The sequence below is a fragment of the Bubalus bubalis genome, chromosome 6 (assembly GCF_019923935.1).
Source record: "Bubalus bubalis isolate 160015118507 breed Murrah chromosome 6, NDDB_SH_1, whole genome shotgun sequence".
Classification (NCBI taxonomy): Eukaryota; Metazoa; Chordata; class Mammalia; order Artiodactyla; family Bovidae; genus Bubalus; species Bubalus bubalis.
Genome location: NC_059162.1, coordinates 95,392,116 through 95,416,438, shown reverse-complemented (window position 1 = coordinate 95,416,438; position 24,323 = coordinate 95,392,116). Strand labels below are relative to the sequence as shown.

Genomic DNA, 24,323 nt, shown 5'->3' with positions numbered 1-24,323 from the left:
TTGTAAAGGTACTAGAATCATCATTGGGGAAATATTATAATTTTATTGTTGTTGTTGTTCAGTTATGCCTGACTCTATGCGACCCCGTGGACTGCAGCATGTCAGGCTTTCCTGTCCTTCACCATCTCCCTGAGCTTGCTCAAACTCATCCATTGAGTCAATGTCATCCAACCATCTTGTCCTCTGTTGTCCCCTGAATAGGTGACTACATCATGGCCATTAATTTTTAGGCTTAAAGCTACTGCTTATCAACTATGCTTTGACCCTGATTTACAGACTCATTGCCAAACTGTACTTGAAGGTACTTTATACCTAAGCCCTTAATGATCCAAGATGCAGAAAAGTATCAGCTGATGCATTTCAGGGACAATTTATTTGTTATAGTTTATTGCAAAAGAATTTCTTTATATACTTAAAAACTGTTGAGATCCCTGAAGAATTTTTGTTTATGTGGATATGGTTACCAACATCCACTGTGTTGGAAATGAAAACTGAAATATCTAAAATACAGTTATCCATCCATTTAAAAGTAACAATAATAAACCCATAATTTGCTAATATAAACATCATGTTTTATGAAAAATGACTATATGTTCCAAAAAGAAAAATTTACTGAGAAGAATGTCATTATTTTAACATTTTTGCAAATTTCTCTAATGTTATACTTAATAGAACACAATTGGATTCTCATATTTATATCTACATTAAACTAGTTATAATGTGTCATCTTGGTTGAAATTTATGAAGCAATTGTGGCCTCACACAGATACATAGTTGGAAAAGGGAGGAGTATTTTAATAGGTAATTACAGATTTTTTATTTAATACTCCCAAACTGACAGGTGGGATTTTTTTTAAGATTAGGTATGTGAGGAACCGGAAACTGTATCAGTGAACTTACTGTACTGTGTTACATTAAAATCCACTGGTCTATTTTGCCCTTTGAACAGGTCTGTTACTCATGCATGAGTTTATAACATTACACACTGGTCATCTGGAAAATATTGGTTCATTGAGTAATCCATTTCTTTTGAATGCTGACACAGCTAATTTTATGATATAAAAAAAAAAATCACATTTATTAGTGCCACCACTGATGTCACCAGGAAAGTATTTAAGCTGTCAGTCTTAAATGGTGGAGGACATTCTAACTTTTTGCTCAAAAACCCAAATTTCTATCATTGGCAACAAATGTTATTTGTTCTAAAGCTTGCAGTAACAGGCTGTCATTTTGTTCATTTTAGAGAAATGTCTTCCCAACTGTGTCACATAAACTATAAAAAGGTTTAATATTTAATAAAATAATTTTTTTTAAATGTACATACATGGAGGTGGAAAGTATCAGTACAGTTCTGGGCCATGGCCCTGATTTGTGCTAAGGTGCCAGCAATTTTAAACAGAACTGATTTTGTGCCATCAGTGCAAATGTCAACACAGTAAAAAACGCAAAAGAAAAAAAAAAAGTCTATTACTGTTATGGAAACATTTTTGACCTTGTAGATGCCCTGAAAGGGTCTAGGGGACCTTTAGGGTCCATGGACCATCCTTGAGAACCACTAGCTATTGTAACATTGCCCCTGACAGGAAAACTGAAATGAAACATTATCTATTTAATCTATATAATTTGTCCCCCAGCAGGTCTTCTTTAACACTGTTTACGAAAGTGAAAGCTCTAGTTATAGAGAAAACATAAAATACTGGAGGTTTTGCTTTATTTGAGTTTGAAAGGCACTAGAAGTTACACCCCTTCCTCACTGCATTAACCACTATCAAACTTTTAGCTTAAATAGGGGCAGAAATTAAGTATTTCAGACACCTTGGAGCACTTGAAACATTGTTTTCCCTGTGGCATAGAAAAAATAAACTGTTTTCAATTTAAGCTTTGCCACGAATAAGGTAATTTTTTATACTAATCTTTAGTGTATGTTAGTAACATAAAAAAAACACTTATTTTTTTGGTAAAGAATGTGCACTGTGATTAAATTGACAGGCATCCTATGGCTTCACACCTCAAGGTTGCATTCTAGACAAAGATTCACACAAATAAGGAAAAACAACTGCCACTGTGAACTATTCAATTCACAATACCCAGTCACAAGTTTTTCCAGATAACTAAACATAAGGATTTCCTTCAACCAATCAAAATCACAGCAAGAAATATACATATGTATACACAGACACACACACATACACATATGACATCATCTTTGATGACAGATAATGACTTAATTTCTACTTTAGAAAACTTAGCAATTTTGAATAGTTAACATGATTAACCTATATCCCAAGGGCTGTGCAGTTTTACTAAGGTGTTTCTATTGGATTTTTATGTAGCATATTTCATATTTCATAGCACCTGTACTTTTTGAAGATATTCTTCTTCAGGATGTTCTATATTTCAAAATGCAAAGATATTCACCAATACAGAGAATAACTTTCAGCTATGATGCTAAATATTATAAGGTTATCACATAAATAAGGAGACACTCTACTCCTCTTTTGAATGTACTTTACCTTGTATCACATTTAACACTTCATTAGATGATCGCTTTCCCATAATAATCAGAAAAAGTGGAAACTGATCTGTTTTTTGAGTCCGAATGGTTTGGGCAACAACACTGCCAAAGTGTCTATTGCACATTGTCAGAAATCTAAAATGAGACAAAATCCAAAGTTAGCTTCATTTCAGAATTTAAGAAATTTACTACTAACCAAAGAAAAAATTCAATCTTATTATAATTATTATAACTGAAAAAATTCAGTTATATTAAATTAGACAGTCTGCTTGATATCAATATGTAAAATCTTACTATATTAAGTTTTCAACTACATCATAAATGGAATAGAAATGATTATCAGACATCAACATCAGAAATGATTATCAGAAGGCAGAAAATCAGGCAGTACACCTAAGTGCTGAGTAGGACTGACAGCATAGGATTCTTAGTTTTAAATATTACAAGCTGTGTTATCCTAAACTATCAGAAAAAAAACAAACAAAAAGAACTTTATGAGGAAAGAATTTCTTCAAGAGGACAAATACTGGGTAGTAAAAGTTAAATTGACAAGCTGCATCCTAGTCTAAACAGGATTCAGCAACATTTTTGCAGGTCCTTAGAATAAAGAATTGTACTTTAGAATTGTGTTTTCTCCAGTAGTAGCAGGTCTTCTAGTTTCATACTTAGTATGGGATAAAAATAATAATTCTAAGCTTTTGACCAAAAAAAGCTCAGAGATATTAGCATACCGAAGTCTAGCATTAGTATTCTTAACACGATCTGGAATAAATGAAAAAACTGATAAAGCTTTTCTCTTCTATTAGAGGACTGTTTGAAATTAGCATTTCTTTCAAGAGAAAAGGGTAGCTTATGATATGTTTTCAGATCTGATGGTAAAAAGTAAATGTCATAATAATAATGAATTATGAAAGACCAAATGCAAATATAGAATGCTTTAATAAGATCCAATTTAATAAAGTCTGTAAAAATAATGGACTTTTAATAACACAGGTCACAAAAGGCAAAACTGTGGAAATTCTGGGGACTAGCCACTGGTACTGGCTTATTAATTCTTAATTATGTTCATGAAAGGCAACTTAAATCGTGTGTTTTCTCATGCCTTATGATAATATTTTAGGTAACAACTCCTCTGAAATGTATGTTCTAGCTGATGAGCAAAGTCCTGTCGTCACATGCATTAGAAAGTAAATCTATTTGAAAAGACAAACGGCATTAAAATGTCATGTGCTCAGATTCATTTGATATCCAAATTCAAAACAGAATCAAACCACTTAATTTTTAAAACCAATATATTTCTGGTGTATAGAAATTTATCCCAGAAATTTAGGCTGAATCCTCCACAAAAACCTAGGCTATGACCACACACAGGGCCACTGGAACTGTTGGCAAGAGTGTCAAGACAAGTTAGCACCACTGCAGTAAGTTCATTGGGAGTTAGGTTCATACACACGTTTAGAGCAGCAATAACCAGATCTCATGGCAATCTGCAATGACAAGGCCTTAAAAAACCCATTGTTGACCATGAAATATCAGTGCCCCCATGAAAATTCAGATCTTCACATTTCACAACTATTATGAGATAAAAGGTGCTGATGCAGCCTAAGCCTCTATACCAAAATTCACACACATACAGCTTTAATTCATCAGTGAAGATGTGTAGATCAGGAGACTAGAAAGTTAGATCTCATTTTCCTTTCTGCTTACTACTAAAATATTTCAAAGTCAATCTTGACCCTCATCTGATCATTGACAACCTCTGAAATTAAAGATGTCAAAAAACAGTTGGAATGCTGTTTCCTACAAAAGGGAGAAAATAAGTCCTTGCTGCTTTCACACCAATGGATTAAGCGGATATCACACAGTAGATGCCCATCACAGCATTAGCCTCATGAGTGATATTAAATACTAGCTAAAGAGGAGACCTGCAAAAAGTGAAGGAAGAAAAGAAGCCAGGAGGGAAGGAAGAAAAGGGAGGCAGGCAGGCAGGTTGGCTTAGTAGTTTTAGGAATTTGATTTCAAGACAATTTTGCCTGGAAATTGTGTACGTCCCAAATCCTCTTTTTGTGAAAATGAGCTAGATGGGAAAATAATTATGAAAATATAGGTATTTAATTGGGTTTAAATTTACAACATAAATTTCAAAACTATATAAAACATTCAAGGGACCGACTTCAAGGTCACATTAACCATTAAACCATTCAATTACTACAAAACAACAAGGTGATCAGTTTTCTACCAGGTATTAGCAAATCATTCCAATCATTTCTCAGTAGGTGAGAAATATTAAGGGATCACACAGCCAGTTGATGCTTTCCAATGGCCTTAACTAGCAATTTGTTGTAATTAGAGAAACTTTGTTAAAACTTTAATTAATCTGATTAATCTTCCTAAGATCTGAATTAAGCAGATCTTAATTAAGAATTCAGATCTTAGCTCCTAAGATCTTCCTAAGATTTGAAATTTTCAAATTGCAATCATCAAGAGCCCATAGCGCCAATGGACAGCCCCCAATTAAAAAATTCCTACTTGCCAGTTCCTTCCTTTACAATTTACAAGAACTTCACAATGGCAAATATCAAATCTTTCTCATGGGTGGGAGGCCCTGCTTCTTCTTCTCAAGATCATTCACAACACAAAGTTACCATTCACATAACACTACTGGCAGCAGAAATCTAGTTCAAAAGCTTATAGCAAAATCAGACATGGGAAAAACCAGTGGTTTTAAGAGAATAAATGCAGTTCTCTCATAACTGGTATTTTCTTCCTTTGAAAACACAAAAGTGTGCCAGTGCACCTAGAGGCGGCAGCAAACTTGTCTAACTACCAATGGTGCTCATCAGAGTCAGCTGCCAAGAAGAGATAAATGATTTCCACAGCAATTGAATTGCTGCAATCTCAAACACCAAAGGGGGAAGCAATGGTAACCATTCTGTGGCAAGAAGAAATGATTTTGTTTTTTGATTGTAAAATATTTTAATAAATCAAACAACCTATGCATCATAGACTGACTTGAAGAATGGGATTAACAAACTACAAAATCAACCCCCCAGAGCCAAAGGCTAAAGTAACAAATTTGAAAAGACAAAGAATGCTCTTATTAAGGGGGTAAAATGAGGGAAAGAGGAAAAGAAGAAGGACAGGCTGAGAAAATGAATGAAGTAAAATGGTTAATAACAAGTCAGAATTAATAAAGCAACTCACTGTTCCCTGGGCCAGGGGTTGGTAGGTAGTGGTGGAGGTGGTGGGGATAGGGAGTGGGAAGCCTCAAACTCTGGCCTTGGTAAAGAAAATGAAAGTGTTAGTTGCTCAGTTGTGTCCGACTCTTTGTGACCCCATAGACTGTAGCCCACCAGGCTCCTCTGTCCAGGCAAGAATACTGGAGTGGGTTGCCATTTCCTTCTCCAGGGGATCTTCCCCACCTGGGGACTGAACCCGGGTCTCCTGAATTGCAGGCAGATTCTTTACCATCTGAGCCACTGGGGATGCCTAAGAAAATATAATTAGAAGCTATATTCACCAATTCTTGCTATTAGAAGTCTAAAACTGGAAAGATAAGAGGAAGTGGTTTTAATCTAAAGTTTGAGGAGAAAAATAAACAGAACATCTGATGGCTAGCATATATTAATCATTAGTAAAATTTTCAGCCTCTGAAGCAGAGATCTTTTCTATCCTGTTAATGGAAACCAGGAGTATTAATAAATCAGATATGAGAAAAAGTAATCTCATTTTAATTCAAAACATGATATAGTTTAGTTTCTTTCAATCAAACCCATAATTACATAAGTCATCAACTTCAAATCGTATTTCAACAAAAACTATATACTAAAAGAAACACAGCAATTTAGGGACAGGGTGATGAAATTCTACATCTACTGTCTACCTACTGTATATCAGGTAATGTAAAGAGGCACATTTGCTAAAAAACAAACAAAAAAACCACAAAAAAACCCCCCAAAAACCTGTTAAAAACTCTGTGTGAGGCTTCCTGATTATTACATTTCAATGTGACATCTATAAGTTTAAAGAAGCCTTGTATATAAAGTGGAAATAACACAACTTTAAAACACTTAACATTCTTATACAGAAAGCACTCAGAACTGTGCGTAGAACATGGTAGACAGTTAAAATTGGTAGCTATTTGATCATTATTAAATGCATAATTATATTTAAAATTTTTATCATTTTTTCCATGATTAAAATGATAACTTATACCTATGGGCCAACACTAAAAGATTTTTTTGTGTGTATTAAGACACAGCATCAAAGAATTGTTGACGAAGCAAATATAATCACTGCTATCACTCTCATTCAGAGCACAAAAGGGCAGGTATTGATATTTGGGAAATAAGGAAGTACAATTATAAATGCTGCGGTTGTGTAGTACCATAAAACTTTACACACTTAAAAAGGAATATGAAATTAAATAATCTGGAGTAAGAAATGGCCACCTGCTCCAGTTGCCTGGAAAATTTTATGGACAGAGGAGCCTGGCGGGCTACAGTCCATGGAGTCGCAGTCATACTTGACTGACAGTGTTCACGCATGCTCGTGTGCATGCGCCTGTGCACGCACGTGCATGCGCGCACACACACAATGTTAACTAATTTGAAACCAAGAAGAATCAGCATCAAAATTTCTGGCTGCTTACCCTTGAACTATTAAACACATTAAATGTCTTTCTGATAATATGTGAACCATTTTTCCAAAATGAAAGGTTATCGAGTAGAAGAAATTCACATTCAATAGTAATATAGGACTTTTCCAGTATGGGTTGCTGAGTGGTTTTTTTTTGGTTTGTTTGTTTTTTATATTACATCTTTTGAAATCACTTTGATTTAAGGAGGCTCTTCTTTTTAAAGCAAGCCAAACTTGGTTTCTGCTATAGTAGTAAGCCTCATTAGTTATACATATTCATTCATGTGTTCAGGGTTTGTTAAAAAACATGTGTACAGCTCAGTAGAAAAACCAGAACACAAAATACATAGAAAGGACCTTAGAGATCATCTACTGTCTAGCCAACACAGAATTCTCCCTTCTTCCTTTTTTGCCCTTAATAGGGAAGTTAAAGCCAAGGGCCTATAACATATAAAGTGAGACCTAACAACGTTGCTAGCATTGTCAAGCATACCAAAAACAGCTAAAGACTACTGTCTCCTACCACAAAATCATTTCTCCAAGCCTGCATGCCTATCCGTTGTGCAGCTCAGTTCTGGAGATGATCTTCAGCACCACTGGCATATGTGCCTTTGTCCTTTAAGGGTGGCTTTGAGGTTTTGAAATAGTTCTAAGTCTTTGGGTCAAAGTAAGTTAGGTAAACAAGCTGAGAGACACTGACTATAAAGGCAGTGATTTTCAAGCTTTAAAGGCCTAGGAATCACCTATGAAATTTATTCAAAAGGCAAATTCCTCAGTCCCATCGCTGAGAGATTCTGATTTAATAGATCTGTGGTAAGGCCCAGGAAACTGTCTTTTTAAAAAGCTCCCAACTGTCTCCCTCCAACGTGTTTCTGATTCAAGTGTTTGGTGGGCACACTTTGAGAAACACTGCTTTTAGGAGGCAGGACTTCTTTCTTTGAGAGCCTTTAAGCTTCTCTGAAGGCATTTCTTAAACAAGTGTCCCCTAAATGTTTTGGGCAATGGCATATTCACTGGACCTAGTGTCTACTCTCCTGAGGTGATGACACTGAAGATAATTCCCACTTCCTTCATCTGTATAGGTGAGGTGTAATATGATGTGAGACAAAACTAAAATCTGTGAGCTCCAGGTGATGGAGGAAAAACAAGGCAGGGAAGAGGTGTTGCAATATTAATAGAGAAGTCAACTTAAAAGTTGATACTTAATCAAAGATTCAAAAGAGGTAAAGGATGAAGTGGAACACATACTTCTGGGAAGAGAATTCCAGGCAGAGAGAATAGCAAACACAAAGACCTTAAATCTGGAAAGCATCTAGCATACTTGAAAGGTGAGTATAGCTGAAGCACAGTGAAGCATAAAATAAAAAACTGATAATTTTGAGTTTTGACATGGTTGGAAGAAAACCATAGCTAGGCCAAAAAATAAATTATGAACTGGAAAAAAATTCTGAATTTGAAACCACAGAAAAAGGGCTAACTTCCCTAATGTATAAAGAACCCTTAATAACTGGGAAAAAAAATCAACAAAGAATATCTGTCTGCTTCCAGAAACAGAAACAGTAATGGCTCATAAACATGTGAAAAGATACTAAAAATAATTCCTAATGACTTCAGTTCATTTCAGTAGCTCAGTTGTGACCGACTCTTTGCGATCCCATGAACTGCAGCGTGCCAGGCCTCCCTGTCCATCACCAACTCCCAAGAGTCTACCCAAACTCATGTCCATTGAGTCGGTGATGTCATCTAACCATCTCACCTTCTATTGTCCCCTTCTCCTCCTGCCTTCAATCTTTCCCAACATCAGGGTCTTTTCAAATGAGTTAGCTCTTCGCATCAGGTAGCCAAAGTATTGGAGTTTCAACTTCAACATCAGTCCTTCCAATGAACACCCAGGACTGATTTCCTTTAGGATGGACTGGTTGGATGTCCTTGCAGTCCAAGGGACTCTGAAGAGTCTTCTCCAACACCACAGTTCAAAAGCATCCATTCTTTGGCGCTCAGCTTTCTTCACAGTCCAACTCTCACATCCATACATGACCACTGGAAAAACCATAGCCTTGACTAGACAGACCTTTGTTGGCAAACTAACGTCTCTGCTTTTTAATATGCTGTCTAGGTTGGTCATAACTTTCCTTCCAAGGAGTAAGCGTCTTAATTTCATGGCTGCAATCACCATCTGCAGTGATTTTGAAGCCTCAAAAAATAAAGTTAGCCACTGTTTCCCCATCTATTTGCCATGAAGTGATGGGACCGGATACTATGATGAGTTAGCTCCTAATTAAAACTATACTAAAACCATTTTTTAATCTGTCAGATTAGTAAACACAAAATAAAATTTGGTAATACCTTGCACTGGCCAGGTTATAGGGAAACAGGCACTACTGCTTGCTGTTAGTAGGAGTGAAATTGGTACCCACTCTCTTGTGGGAAATTTGCCAGTGTCTATTAAAATTAAATATACTAACTCTTAACCCAGTACTCCTAAAACTGGGAATTTATTCTATAGATATATTTTCCAGATGGAAATATATGTGCATAGTTATTTACTGTAAGCTTGTAATAGAAAAATATTGGACATGACCCAAATGACAACCAATAGGATATGGTTAAATAAATTATAGTATATTACGGAATTCAAAGGAATACTATGTAGTCATAAAATAGAAAGGATTCTTTATGAACTGATATGAAGTTTCTTTTAAGATATGATGTTAGTGGGAAAAGGAAGGTGTTAAATACTGTTTACCATTTGTGTAAAATGGGAAAATGATGATATATTAGCTTATTTATGTATAAAGTAATCTCTGGATGGATAAATAGGAAACTTAAGACATTACTCCTGGAAAAGGTAACTTAGAAACAAGGATAAGGAGGAGACTTTTCATTATGTACCCTTCTACGATTTTGAGTTTTGATTAATATGAAGGTATTACCCAGTCAATAAAGAATTTGAACCTAAGACAGTAACTCTTATAAAAACAAAGAAAAATTGCACACAATACCCAAATTTACCACAATGTTAATCACATTTGTCTATTTCTTATCAGTCTTTTGCACAAGTACATCTTTTTCTTTTTGTGGTAATCAGTGTTTAGTTGGATACAGTCCTTTTGCCACCTATACAAAAGTAATGAACCAGCAAGTCAGATGGCTGAATAACATTCCATTGAGTAGATGTAACGTCACCATATTCATAACTATTCACCTACAGCTAGATTTTTCTTTTTAGTTTTTTTTTTATCAGTATAAATAATACTGGGAAAATTCTTAAAGTATTTTTAAGGGAAAATTCTGTGAAGTGGAATTACAAGGTAAAAAAGTATAGAGTCATTTAATGACTGGTGATAAATACTGTCAAATTGTTTGCTAAAAGAATAGTATAATGTCTCTCTGTACAAATGCAAATACTGAATGCATGCGTGTTAAAGAACACAGCCAAACTAAAGGTGAATTTAAGAAACCACAAGATGAAACTTGGTGAAAATTTAATCTGAAAAGCAGCTTTCATCTGTCTTTGGTTTAAGACTAACCAGTAACAGTAAACTGCTAAATCGTCTCAATAGACTTGGGGCTGGTGCACTGGGATGACCCAGAAGGATGGTATGGGGAGGGAGGTGGGAGGGGGGTTCAGGAGTGGGAACATGCGTACACCCGTGGCAGATTCATGTAGATGTATGGCAAAACTAATACAATATTGTAAAGTAAAAAAAAAAAAAAAAAAAAGATTAGTAGTCAGAGTTTAAAAAAAAAAACACAAGTATCTCCTCGCTGTCATCCATAAATTATTCAAATGGAAATGCTTTGAAACACTGACAGTTTAATGACAGGGCTGTAACTAATCTACAGGGACCAATTTATACTAATTTTTTGGAGGGACAATAATCAGGTAACTGGCTATCTTCTCACCATGAGTAAGAATATTACTCAAAAACATTTAAGTACCCTATTTTAAGTTGGGTGAGGGAATAGAGAACATTTAACCCAATCGCTTATCAAATGCAGACATTTCTTCTCTAGCAATGTAAAGAGAAGATTCATTTTCCAGGGACTATACAAGAGAACAAATTTATGTTAAATGGCAGATAATATTTTTTCTGTGTTCTGCCTTTTACCAATTGATCAGTATTTATGAGGGTCTACTAAATATGCAAGATAAGACATGGTCTGTGTCCTTAAGATAATAAGAATATTTCAGGTTTGATAAATCAACACTGCCAAACAGGAAACATAATCTGATATAAAACTGGGGGCTAGATAGAGTGGTTCAGATTAAGGGCTGGAAAAAAATCAGAGAAAGGAATGGGAGCTTAGAAATCATGGAGAACTTTCTGTTCCAAGATAGTGCTCCTGGACAGCTAGTAGGAGAATCATCTTTTAATCACATCTGTATTCCTAGCACCTACTGCCAAACAGTATATATCAATATTTGTTACAAGAATGGGCTAGTTCATGCTTCAATAACCTTTATCTCCACTGTAACACTGATGATCATACAATCTTCCTTTGTCTCTTCCAACTACTTTAATTGAAATCAGTTTATTTTTATTTATTTATTTGGCTGTGCCAGGTCTTAGTTGTGGCATGTGGGATCTAGCTCCCTGACCAGGGATCAAACTTGGGCTCCCTGGCAGAGTCCTAGTCACTGGACTACCAGGGAAGTCCCCTGAAATCAGTTTAAGACAGTTGGTATGAATTACCATCGTCTCCAAGGCCTCTTTCAGTATGCTTCTACCTTGATAGGTCATTTCATCCCTCAAAATAGTAGGCATTCATCCACAAGTTCATGACTCTAAGCTTCCCACCTGATTTTTAGAATACTGTAGTTTTTACATAATTTCATCCTGTCACCATCTACTAATTGAAAATGTTACTTAGAAGAGGTATAAAGTATCCAAATTTTAACATATTAGAGAAAGTATTAATAGGAATTATTGTAATCAACATAATATTGTGAGACAAAGACTTTGGAGTAAAATAAACCTGATTTTATTGCTTACTAATTGTTTCTTTGGATATCTTAATTTTTCTGAGTGAGTGAGTGAAAGCCACTCAGTCATGTCTGACTCTTCACGATCCATGGACTATATAGTCCATGGAATTCTCTAGGCCAGAATACTGGAGTGGGTAGCCTTTCCCTTCTCCAGGGGATCTTCCCAACCCAGGGATCGAACCCGGGTCTCCTGCACTGCAGGTGGATTCTTTACCAACTGAGCTATCAGGGAAGCCCTAATCTCTCTGAGCCTTTGTTTTCTCACATATAAAGTGAAGGCAATATTATCTACTCTGGGAGTTGGTCTGTGGATTAATCAATATTACCTCTTTTCCCTCCCTATTATATGCTTTAGAGTCAAAATGGGCTTTTCCTTTCTCTTCCCTTCCCCCCAAATTAAGGATATGGCAAAATGGTTTCTAAAGTAAGTTATAACAGCAAATCTTAGATTCATATTACTTAAATAAGAAGTCATACATATAATACAGTGCCAAGCACTGTATTAAAAGTTACAGTGCTCTGTAACTTCTATGGAATCATCATAAAGTAAGATTATGCCCTACTCTAAGGTGGAAAATGAAGATATACATATTTTTTTCCATGTTATAGTCTATGTTTTTTTTTCCTGCAAAATTTGGAGACTTTGTGATTTTATTATTATGTAAGATTCACTCAGCATTATTATATAAAAATTTTTCAGAGTTGGTTGGCTTCTCTTGAGACCTTGATATTTATATACAATTTCCTTATGTATTGGAAAAGAACTATTGTTCTAACGAATTAAAAAAATGTAGGAGAGCATCAGGAGAAGCCTCATGCACAGGAGAAAAGTTTTTAAAAGATAAATGACCAACAGCACAGAGTATTAGCACTTCAGTCACTCATCAAAGCTTTCAAGCAAGAACTGATTACAACGCAGCACTCGACAAAGGCTCATTTGAGACAGCTGATGTTTGACAGAAAGTTGAATGGCCAGGTTTACAAGGCTTTTTTTAAGCTCTATGCCTGTTATGAGTTAGATCATGAAAAGGAGTATTTCAGGGCCGTATTCACCTAAAGAATTATCATGTCTGAAAAAAGATTTAATACAAAGCCCTCTGTTTTTACAGGGGATTGATATAAGAAACATCTATTTAAAGTGATTCATCTTTCTATGATAGTAGAAAATAATTATTATATTTTATTATTATATTTCCTAATGTTTCTCAAATTGCAAATCATGCAACAAAATTCTTCTTTGAATTCAGTGCCAGGAAATTTTGACACAAACGATTAGACTACCTTTTATCAGACAATGAAAAATTTAAATGGTAAATCATAAACTCTAAGTACCTGGCACATAAATATACATTGGATGGATAGATGAAAGAGTGAGGATATGCCTAGCACATTTCCTCTTTCTCCTTTAGCTGCCAGAACTGAATTCAGAACTGAATTCAATGCTTATGTACAAAACCTTGCTTGTGCTTATTTTTTAAAAAATCAGTTAGTGTGATTGTCTCCAGCAGTGTTCAACTGCAAGGCATGGGCATAGAGAAGGTGAATAATTTGGGTCAACAAACTGAATGCAATGGAGGAAGACAGAGATGAAGGAGTTTCAAGTATTACAAAGAAGTGATAATGATGAACCTTGAAATTTAAATAGGACACGGAAGGAAATGAAGACTGGACACAGGAAAGGGTGGATGAGGTCAGGTGGTGGGGGTCAATAGATTGAAGGGCATGATGAGATAAAAACAAAACGAAACAAATTTAGCACTGGTGACACTTGAGGTAAGTGAAATAGGACGTGTTCATCAGAGCCAGATGTTTGAAATAAAAATATATAAGGTGATACAGTTTCTATTGATGACCAGATCTAAGTATGGTAAACAAAGAGAAGAAAAAAATTTTTCTCTAGTTGGACAAGTCTAGGAATTGAGAGAATTATCAAGAATGATAACAGGAATGCTGACAAGAAGAAGTTCAGGTATTGTTTACGAGTGATAAAATTTCGGAGAGTTAATAGAACACAAGCTTCAAAAGATCTTGCCAATCAATTGCATTAGTAGAGAATGGTAGAAATCTGGTTTAATATCAATAACAACTCAGACCCAGTCCCTTCTGGACCACCCAATACCTGAAAAACTGCTAGGGGATTTTAGTTGACTTCTTCAGTTCAATAAAAGCCATTAATAAAGTTATAGACTACAACTGAGCACGGCATCAAACAAATTTCCACTGAAGTATTATGCTCGATTCTGGGTCCCTTTAGAATGGGCTAGGTCTAGACACCCTATCATATGAGGAACAATGGAAGAAATAAATATACTTGGTTGGAAAGGCAAACAAGACAGTTAGGATTAAACAAATAAAAGACTACAATGCAGAAAAGAAGCTAGTCTTATTTCAGGTAATTCCAAGGCCAAAACTAGAACCCAAAGAGAGCAAGTTGCAGAAGTTCTCTATGGGAAGAAGTACTATTGCAAAAACTTCTGCCACTCAAAATCTTTTGAAGCTTTCATCTCTCTGTCCCTAGCAGGATTCATGTGAAAGTGAAAAGTGAAGTCGCTCAGTCGAGTCCGACTCCTTGCGACCCCATGGACTGTAGCCTACCAGGCTCCTCCATCCATGGGATTCTCCAGGCAAGAATACTGGAGTGGGTTGCCATTTCCTTCTCCAGGGGATCTTCCCAACCCAGGGATTGAACCCAGGTCTCCCGCACTGCAGGCAGACGCTTTAACCTCTGAGCCACCAGCAGGATTCATGCAGCAAAGTGAAAGTGAAAATGTTAGTAACTCAGTCGTGTCTGATTCTTTGCTAACTTATTTGGGGCCCACCAAGGCAATGGCACCCCACTCCAGTACTCTTGCCTGGAAAATCCCATGGGCAGGGGAGCCTGGAAGGCTGCAGTCCATGGGGTCGCTAAGAGTCAGACACGACTGAGCGACTTCACTTTCTCTTTTCACCTTCATGCATTGGAGAAGGAAATGGCAACCCACTCCAGTGTTCTTGCCTGGAGAATCCCAGGGACGGGGGAGCCTGGTAGGCTGCCGTCTATGGGGTTGCACAGAGTCAGACATGACTGAAGCGACTTAGCAGCAGCAGCAGTAGCAGGCTCCTCTGTCCGTGGAATTCTCCAGGCAAGAATAGTGGAGAGGGTTGCCATTTCCTCCACCAGGGAATCTTCCCAACCCAGGAATCAAACCCGGGTCTCCCACATTACAGGCAGATTCTTTATGTAGAGACTGTAGTAATATCAGTTAGACATAACATAGGGGAAAATGCCTGCACAGTTGCAAACTGGATATTAACTAAGAATGTTTCTAACCCCCAACTCTTTAAGATTTGGTGAATTTGGTGTTTATTTGTTCCCTAAGCAAAAGATCCCCGTCTTACACTTCTCTTATAACTCCCACAGGTCTATGCACAGTTTTTGTAGTTTGTTGATAATAAACCAGCTGACAAGGTCAAGGGACAAGAAGTATGTAGCAGAAAAGTGCAGGTAGATCTAGAGGATTTATATCTGGTACAACCATTTATGTGACCTTGAGTAAGTTACTGAATCTGAGTCAAAATAGCTTTCTAACATGTGAAATTGGACTTTACCATTGACCTTACAGAACTATGGTTAAGTGGGGTAATGTATATATAGAGTGAGGATTAAATGAGCTTATATATAGTGGTGTTAGAGAAGACTCTTGAGAGTCCCTTGGACTGCAAAGAGATCAAACCAGTCAATCCTAAAGGAAATCAATCTTAAATATTCATTGGAAGGACTGATGCTGAAGCCGAAGTGCCAATCCTTTGGCCACCTGATGCGAAGAGCTGACTCATTAGAAAGGACCCTGATGGTGGGAAAGATTGAAGGCAGGAGGAGAAGGGGACAACACAGGATGAAATGGCTGGATGGCATCACCAACTCGATGGACATGAATTTGAGCAAGCTTCGGGAGATGGTCCATGGGGTGGAAAAGAGTCAGACACGACCAGAGTGACTGAACAACACATACAGCATCTGACACACAGTTGGGGCTTAATTAATGATTGCAATTGCTGTGTGTGTGTGTTTTAAAGCAGTATTGATAGTCTTGATCTTAGCTACTGACTCTCTGTCAGTATTTGAATGACAGTTCTAAGAATAAGGAAGATGCCTTTATTGGTAAAAGAGGTGGAAAATGGCCGTGGTTTCCTTAGCTGCTGCTGCTGCTGCTAAGTCACATCAGTCATGTGCAACCCCACAGACGTCAGCCCAACAGGCTCCTCTGTCCCTGGGATTCTCCAGGCAAGAACACTGGAGTAGGTTGCCATTTCCTTCTCCAATGCATGAAAGTGAAAGTGAAGTCGCTCAGTTGTGTCCGACTCTTAGCGACCCCATGGACCACAGCCTACCAGGCTCCTCTGTCCATGGGATTCTCTAGGCAAGAGTACTGGAGTGGGTTGCCATTGCCTTCTCCGGCTAGACCCCACTAAGGTCACTCTGATTGGATCACAAGTTGGTAAGGGCAATACGCTACAATCTACTTACAAACTTTATTAACATTCATTTTTAAAATGAAATCTTGCTTACCTCTCATTTTTCTATTGAAAACTGTGTGTTCACATCATCAGAAGGTCATAGAATTTTAGAGGTAAAAAGTTCAAATAGGGTCAGGTCCCCCACATTTTCACAGAAGAAAAAGCAAGCTACAAATATTATACCACCTGCCTAATAACCCCATATTCTTCATAATCCCAGACTAACTGAGTCTTAGTCTTAATTTACCTACATTTTATGATTTATGTATGACTGTCTGCATAAACAGTGAGGAAACAGTTGTATTGAAAATCAGTCTTTTAAGAATAACAGCTAACATATTTAAATGTGAATAGGTTTTGCTTTAAGAACTAATAAATAAGAGTTATATAGCTTTCATAATATCCAAATAATAAATTTTTGTTGCTGTGGTTGTTAATTAAGTAACTTATCTGAGAACAGTTCAAAACCTCCAATACCTTATTTGATACTGGAACTGGGAAACATAATTTCTCAGATTGAGACATCAAAGTCATAGTCTCTTTACTGTTCATATAAACTTGCCTCATTCTTTCCTTAGTTGAGATCTGTCGAGAAGTATGTTAAAGAGGACTTTCTTGGTGCTGATCACATACTGAGGAAAGGAAAGATACATGAAAGGTGACAACTTATTAGGAGGATTTTAAAAATTGTTGTGGCTACAGGCTGAATCAGTCAACAACAGATAAATTAACAGATGGCTGTTTAAAAACCATTATAGTTAACTTTATTTGTAAACATATAAAATTGATACTTTTCTCTATTATGATAATGCAACCAACCAAGTACAAAGATACAAACGTATGCTGAAGTAAAGGATACCAAACCTATTCCCTAAAAAACTACCTAAAAATCCATGAAATAGGAGTTCACCTGATCCCTCAACTCCAGACAAATAGTTATTTCCTCTTTCAATTTTTGGTGGCATGTTTGGCAGATTCAATTACTAAGATTATTTGGCACCCAAACCACTTTTGACCATCTATGTAGACTGAAAGGCAAATATTGGAAAAGTATCAAAGGAATCAGTTTCCATAGGTGGTTTTACATGACTGACCTAATATGTTTCTTTTATAGTTTCTCTCAGCATTTTACTATCAGCATTTATGAAAGAGAGAAATATGCTACAAATGGCATAGATGACATGATTAGCAAAAATTCTTCAGAAACAACCACTAATATAGAAATTATCAATACTGATGAAGCAATTAAGAAAAATCTCTTGAGCTCTTATCAATTTCAGGAAAGAAGAAAAGCAAATGATATGAGGGGGTAAATTACTTTAAAAATATTTTATTTGGGGGAATGTCATCGTTTTTTAATTTGTTTCATTAGATAACTCATGTTTAGTAATCTATATATATAAATTGAATCGAGTATCTCTGGTAGTCATATTTATTTGAACCTGAATTTCCTAAAATACAAAGATAACTAGCCATTGGAAGTGAATATTTGCACAAAACTATACATGGGAGTCACACAAGAGGTATGAATTTGGCAGTACAGCACAAAGGGGTGAAGGCTTGGTATGAAGCTCAAACTTTATATATATTGAGAATGCAACAATTCTTTTAATTCTATGACTCTCAAAATCAAGATCCCTACAATACTCAAAGCACAGAGTTCAGGAGAAAGATCAAGGAAAACGCCAATAGAGTAATAAGAAAAGTCTAGTGCATGAGGAAAATGGGATTTGATAAAAACTTAAGTGAGCTTTTGGACTGCCATGTCAGCAGTATCACCCTGCATTGTTCTTTTGTAACAGTCTTCATGTAGACTGTGAAAACACACAACTGTATCTGAGTTAAACACATATTTCTTGAATAGTATTAATTGTTAATAGATGAATGTCAAGGAAGTAAAATTGTTTTTACACAAATGCTTGATTCAGATACAATGCATGCACCTCCAGACAGTTATGACTGCAGTACTAGGTAGTGGTGTGGGAAGTATCCAAATCAGAGTTCAAAAAGTTGTAAAGTGGTAAGGTTATATCAAAGAACACTTTAAAAAGGATAATTGTCTATTTTAAAAAGAGTAAAAAATGTATTGCAAACAGTTTAGCCATCATCTATATACAGACTGGCTTCTTTTCTATTGAAAGAGGCCATCACCTTTTATCCTCTCCCTCTTTTCCTTCCTTTCAGTACTATTAGGAAACTATTTACAAGTGTACCCTTGGACAATGCTGAGCAGTAATTATGACTTGCTGACGAAGAGATATGAACAATTACTGAGCCCATTTTGAAACCCTACACTAATAAAGTCATTAGATGCTGCCCTTGCCATGATCCTTCTAAAAGCTTCTGAAGTTACAAGAACACACAGCATTGTTTGCAGGGACAATTGCTGCTGGCAGAATGCAAACCTTGAGTTAAACCATGCTGCAAATTGATCTTGACATTCTGTTAAGACCGCCACTAAAAATCAAAAGCAGAGGAGAAAAGGAGAAAATGAGTGGGTAGGATGTAATCATGGAACAGGAGGGGTTCCTCCTCACCTTCTCTCCTCCCTCTTCACAAAACAAACCAGGGAGAAAATGACAAACTCTCCTGGTGTTTTGGAACCTTTATTTTAAAGCATTAATTAAGCCTTGACCTGGGATGTTTAGGATGGCAATACATTTCCTTTATAAGGATTTGGAAGGAAAATGTGTCATAAAGGAAATAAAGGAGTTTGGGGAAAATTATATGGAAATCTGGCATGAAGGCACTCTGGAAGTCTTAATACTCTGACCATAACATGTCCATCTGTTTTTATCAGCTACTTTGCAGAATCTATATCTGCTCGTAGGGAAGCAGCTGGAAATTAACACTCCTTGTGTCTCCCAAGGAGACACCACACCTGGGCTATATTTGCTGGATTAAATGGAAGCATAGGGTTAGAGTAACATGGTCAGCTAGCTTCAGCCAGGCATGAACCAGCAAGTAGTTTGGAATTAAGGGTAAGCCACTGTGATATGGCTAATTACTGAGATGGAAAGAGCAGGCAGACAACCTACTGATAATAAGAGATTTAAGCCAATTAACTCTTGCCAAAGATTAAGTAATGTGGAAAACTATTACTTGAATATCAAGGCTAACAAGTACCTGTCAGCACAGCAGTGTAAGTCTATAGTGACCTATTATACTGCACCCAAGGCATTAAGTTCAAAAGCTAACATTGATAGGCAATAGAATTGTCTGTGAACACGGGTACTAACTGTGTAATGCTACATATGTTACACGTAACCTGTGTAACCCAGGCTCTGTCAGTAATTCCTAGGGTTCTATCTGCAGCTATTCTGAACACCACTTAGAAATAGTGTACAATGCCTAATTTAACACTTCGTGGCATGTACACTGATGTGACAAACATTTTCATCTCAGGAACTTACATATAAGCAGCTCATTCTTCAGCACTCATACATTGCTGATGACCCAGTTTGCACTATCCTGGTCAAATTCAATGTTTAAATTTTCCAGAATGAGATAATCTAAAGCAATATCTATACTGGATATACTAAGACATTAGCCACATGGGCCTATTCAGAACAAGTGATACCCATTAACTTACTTATTACTGGTTAACGTGGGTGGTTTATTGTGCCACACATATTACATGGCTTTCCCTGATGAAACAACTTTAGTCAAGAACCTGTAGTTCAACACCAAGGGCACTCACGTGTCAATATTCCCACTACCCAGTCCCAAATAGCTCTAATAGAGCTTTTTATATAGCTCTATGTATATTTAATTATGATGGTGCCCAGATGGACCTTTGTCTAGCCTCTTGACATACCGTACCATGAGGCAAGTCCACCATTCTTACATATACAATGGGCATTATTTAATCAATGCCACCACCAAAGCAGAAGGTTCAGAGTACCATCCCAAATGGCCCAATTTGAGAGACCAATCGCTTTAGAGGTATCACAGAGACTTGGTGAGTCTGGGGGAGAAACTTTGGAACCAATGGATAAACTCATCTTGGTTAGAATTCAATCCTCTTTCCAGATGGCCAGCAGGTGCCGGGGGCACTCGAGCTGAGGCCACAACAGCCTAGGGTACTAATGTTAGCAGATGATGAGGTATCCCTTCCAGCTGTTTTTAGTTCATTCTCTAAGGAGAAGACTTTTGAAGGCTTTTGCTTTATTATTCCTATTAACGGCTGTTGGGGAAAATCATACAATTAGAGGGATATGGTAGCATCTCCGATGATATTTCCACTATCCAAGCTCATCTCTCTTATTCATTATGTTTCAAAAATCCTATTAGAGATTATTGGTTTAATCTATCAATAAAACACATATTTTAAAAGGTACTTTAATGCATTGACATTACAGACATAGCTCCCTTGGGAAGCTGACAACCTAACAGGGAGATAGATAATAAACATTCCATATAATGAATGCCATCAGTACAAGTTAGTACAGTGATACTATGGCAGTATACAGAATGTGCATTTTTACCGAGACTGAGGCAAGGGAAGAATGGGAGTAGACGCAAGGCTTCCTAGAAGTGATATGTGTTCTGAATTTCAAGAAATTATTCTCTCATAGACCATCCACTCACTATATTATGCTAAAAATATTTTTGTTGTTTATGTTTATTAGTTAAATCTACCATGGTTTTATATATGTTACAAGTCCAAAGGGTTCCAGATCTCTGCTCCACTGTCTGTCTATAAGCAGATGCCAATACCAGCATGAATTATTGACAAAACAACTTCTTGAGATCTGTCTATCCTGATTGGTTGGCCTTAATGTTCAATTTGGTTCAGATCACACTGGATTACATTAGCTGGCCAACTCCTATTTTTTCTCTCCTTCATAATTCAGATAGCTAATTATGAAGTTTAAAGTACCAATATCCTTTTGTAAGAATAGCAACTCAGTAAAGTAAGAATGCTGCTAATATTAAAAAATCTCTGAAGAGAAAGAGTGAAAATCTATTATCACCTTCTGTGTGCCATCTCTTTCAAGTCCTTCCCTTGCTCACTCAGGTAGAGTGACTCAGTATGAATTTCATCTATACTCCCAAGGCATCCTGTAGGTATTTCATATTACATATTAGCTCTTATGTCAGTCTTACTTACTAGACTATGAGTGTTTTAAGCATTAGCACTGTATCTTTTCCAACTTTTCATCCCCAGTGCATATCACTGATCCTGGTTCATATTAAACATTCAGTAAATGTTTGAAAAGTGAAAGTGTTAATCGCTCAGTCTTGTTAGACTCTTTGTGACCCCCTGGACTGTAGCGTATAGCCATTTCCTTCTCCAGGGAATCTTTCTGACTCAGGATTGAACCTGGGTCTCCTGCACTGCTGGCAGATCCTTTAAAACATCTGAGCCACCAGGGAAGCAATAAATGTTTAATAAATGAATAAACACGGAGCAATATATACCTTTCTGAAGATATTTTAGCCACTTCCATTGAATTACAAGATCTCTTTGTTTACTATTATCTATTTGGTTTTAGCTTTTTCTTTACAGTTATATCCTACTGTTTTTATCAGGATCATTGTTTTACTGGATATCTGGGAAATTATATCCTCTAGCACCTTTCAAGACTAACAAGGGCTTTCTGCCTACTGCTTTAAGAAAAAATGGCTCTGAAATGCAACTATACCTGGCAGCCAGTAACACTATATAGAATTTTCTAAGAAAGACACTTCCATTTAGATATACAATACTGAAATTATAAGCAACATTCTTAAGTGGAATTAAATGAATACATTCAATTTGTCAAATTCTTATTGAGTTTCTTCCCCAGAATTTTGTAAAGTGCTTTGTTTAATGAGACAAATAAAATAAGTCCTTCCAGAAGATCATGATTTAGTGAGGGAGAAAAGAGGCAAGTAATCACTACTGTTAAAGTCTGATGTTTTAGTTAATATTTGGACTGTTCCACGATCAATCTAGAAGTTATTCTAATTCATTATACAGATATAGATTGGTTAACTTAAGTATTCAGCTTAGAAAGTTACTAGAATCATTTTGGAAGGGGGAAATCCAAACCATCTATATCTTCAGTGGTGTATACCTGTGACATTCTATAGAAATCTGTTTCTTATTTATTCTAGTTTGTTAATGAAATCAGGCATTCTGGATTGTTAGCAAAACCAGGATATCTAACTTATAATATCAATTCACATTCATATTCTTGTAACTTAACCATTCACTTAGTTCAATATCCTTCACTTAAAACAGAAGAGATTCACAGTAAACTATGGAGGACTAAGGTTTCTGTAGGTTTAATCCATGTATTTCTTAAGCAAAAATAAAATAGTTTGGCAAGTCCTTTCCTGTCTTGGGCATCAATGTCCCCAGCTATCATATCAGAGGACAGTCTCATAAAACCACTAAGGAAGCATCCAGACTAAACAGCTTATAGACATCACAGAGATGGAAACTCAATTAGATACTTTTATTTAGATGAATCTATGGTAAATGGTAAGAAAATTGTGGCTAAAGCCAAACTCTTTTGGGGGTAAAACATCAGCCTAAGTAATTCTCTTATAATTTTGTATATCAAAAGGAAATCTACTTTTACTCTTTTGGAGTAAAAGTATGGAAGTATGGAATGGAAGAACATTCCATTTCAGCAAATTTTCATCTTGTGTTTGTAGAATGTGAATTTTACCATAGGCCTTAACTGTAAAAATGAGCAGCTGTACGCAAACAGTAGCAACATAATTTTACTTATTACTTTATAGAGATAAATGTAATACCTTAAAATAGTATTTAATTTGTAATATGGATAGAATTTGAGTAAGGATGCCAAATATTTTAAATCCCAGAAATTATGTTTTCTCCCCATTGCCTTGTTTCTTGTTCCTATGTTTATTAAATTCCTAGATGTTTCTATTTACTGTTTAATATAATTTCTTTTTATTTTCATAACAGTAACTTAATAATGAGATGCCACATAAATGTAAATTGAAATATCCTATCATACCTCATAGTTGGTCTTGCAACTCCTTAAGAGCTCTAAAGCCTTAAACAAGGCCTTTATTTTGTGTTTCAAAAAAGTGTCATAAGGAGTTAATAGGACACAGCTGTACTGGCTCTTTCTAATAAGCAGCTTCTGTCGCTTTGGTCACCACAGGTGTCTCTGTAACCTGCAAACTCTTATTACTAGTGTATCAAAGTTGTGCTACTTAACAGACTTCTTTAGTAAAACATAACAAAGCAATTACATGGCTGTTGATTGCCAGTCATAAAAAAACCCCTCAAACACTGCTTTTCAAAAGAAACTACACTGCAATTTTTTGTCATTGTAAAATAAAAGGAACTAAGGAATTAAATGGAGGATAGAACAAAATAACAGCAGGTAGCCTGCTGAACTTAGCCACTACAGATGGTTTAGAAATAGTGTTTCCTTCTCCATCAAGTTGTGGATAAAAGGAAAGGAGGAGATTCCTTACTGCCAGTGAATGGCAAAAGATTTAGCCAAGTCTCCAGTCTATGTATTTTGCCTCATGAAAGACCTTCGATGCTGCATTTTTATCTGTTTTTGGCACTGCTTTTCATCACCTTTAACTGAGTGTGAATAATAACCTGATTTAATTTAAACAAATACAGGTGCTAAAGGTTCTTTATTTATGTATAACAGGGAATATTTCCAAGGCAGAACAAAGTCATCCTATGAAAATTCCTAACCA

General features: G+C 36.3%; 1 protein-coding gene across 4 annotated transcripts in view; it reads right to left on the bottom strand.

The window, feature by feature from the left end:
- The window catches only part of FAF1 (Fas associated factor 1), a 513,649-nt gene that overhangs the window by 107,094 nt on the left and 382,232 nt on the right, over positions 1-24,323 (bottom strand). For all 4 annotated transcript variants that reach the window (XM_044945026.2, XM_044945027.2, XM_025289476.2 and 1 more), the window contains one exon: positions 2,514-2,650. In XM_044945026.2, coding sequence (XP_044800961.1) covers positions 2,514-2,650 — 137 coding nt within the window. The remainder of the gene's footprint in view (positions 1-2,513; positions 2,651-24,323) is intronic.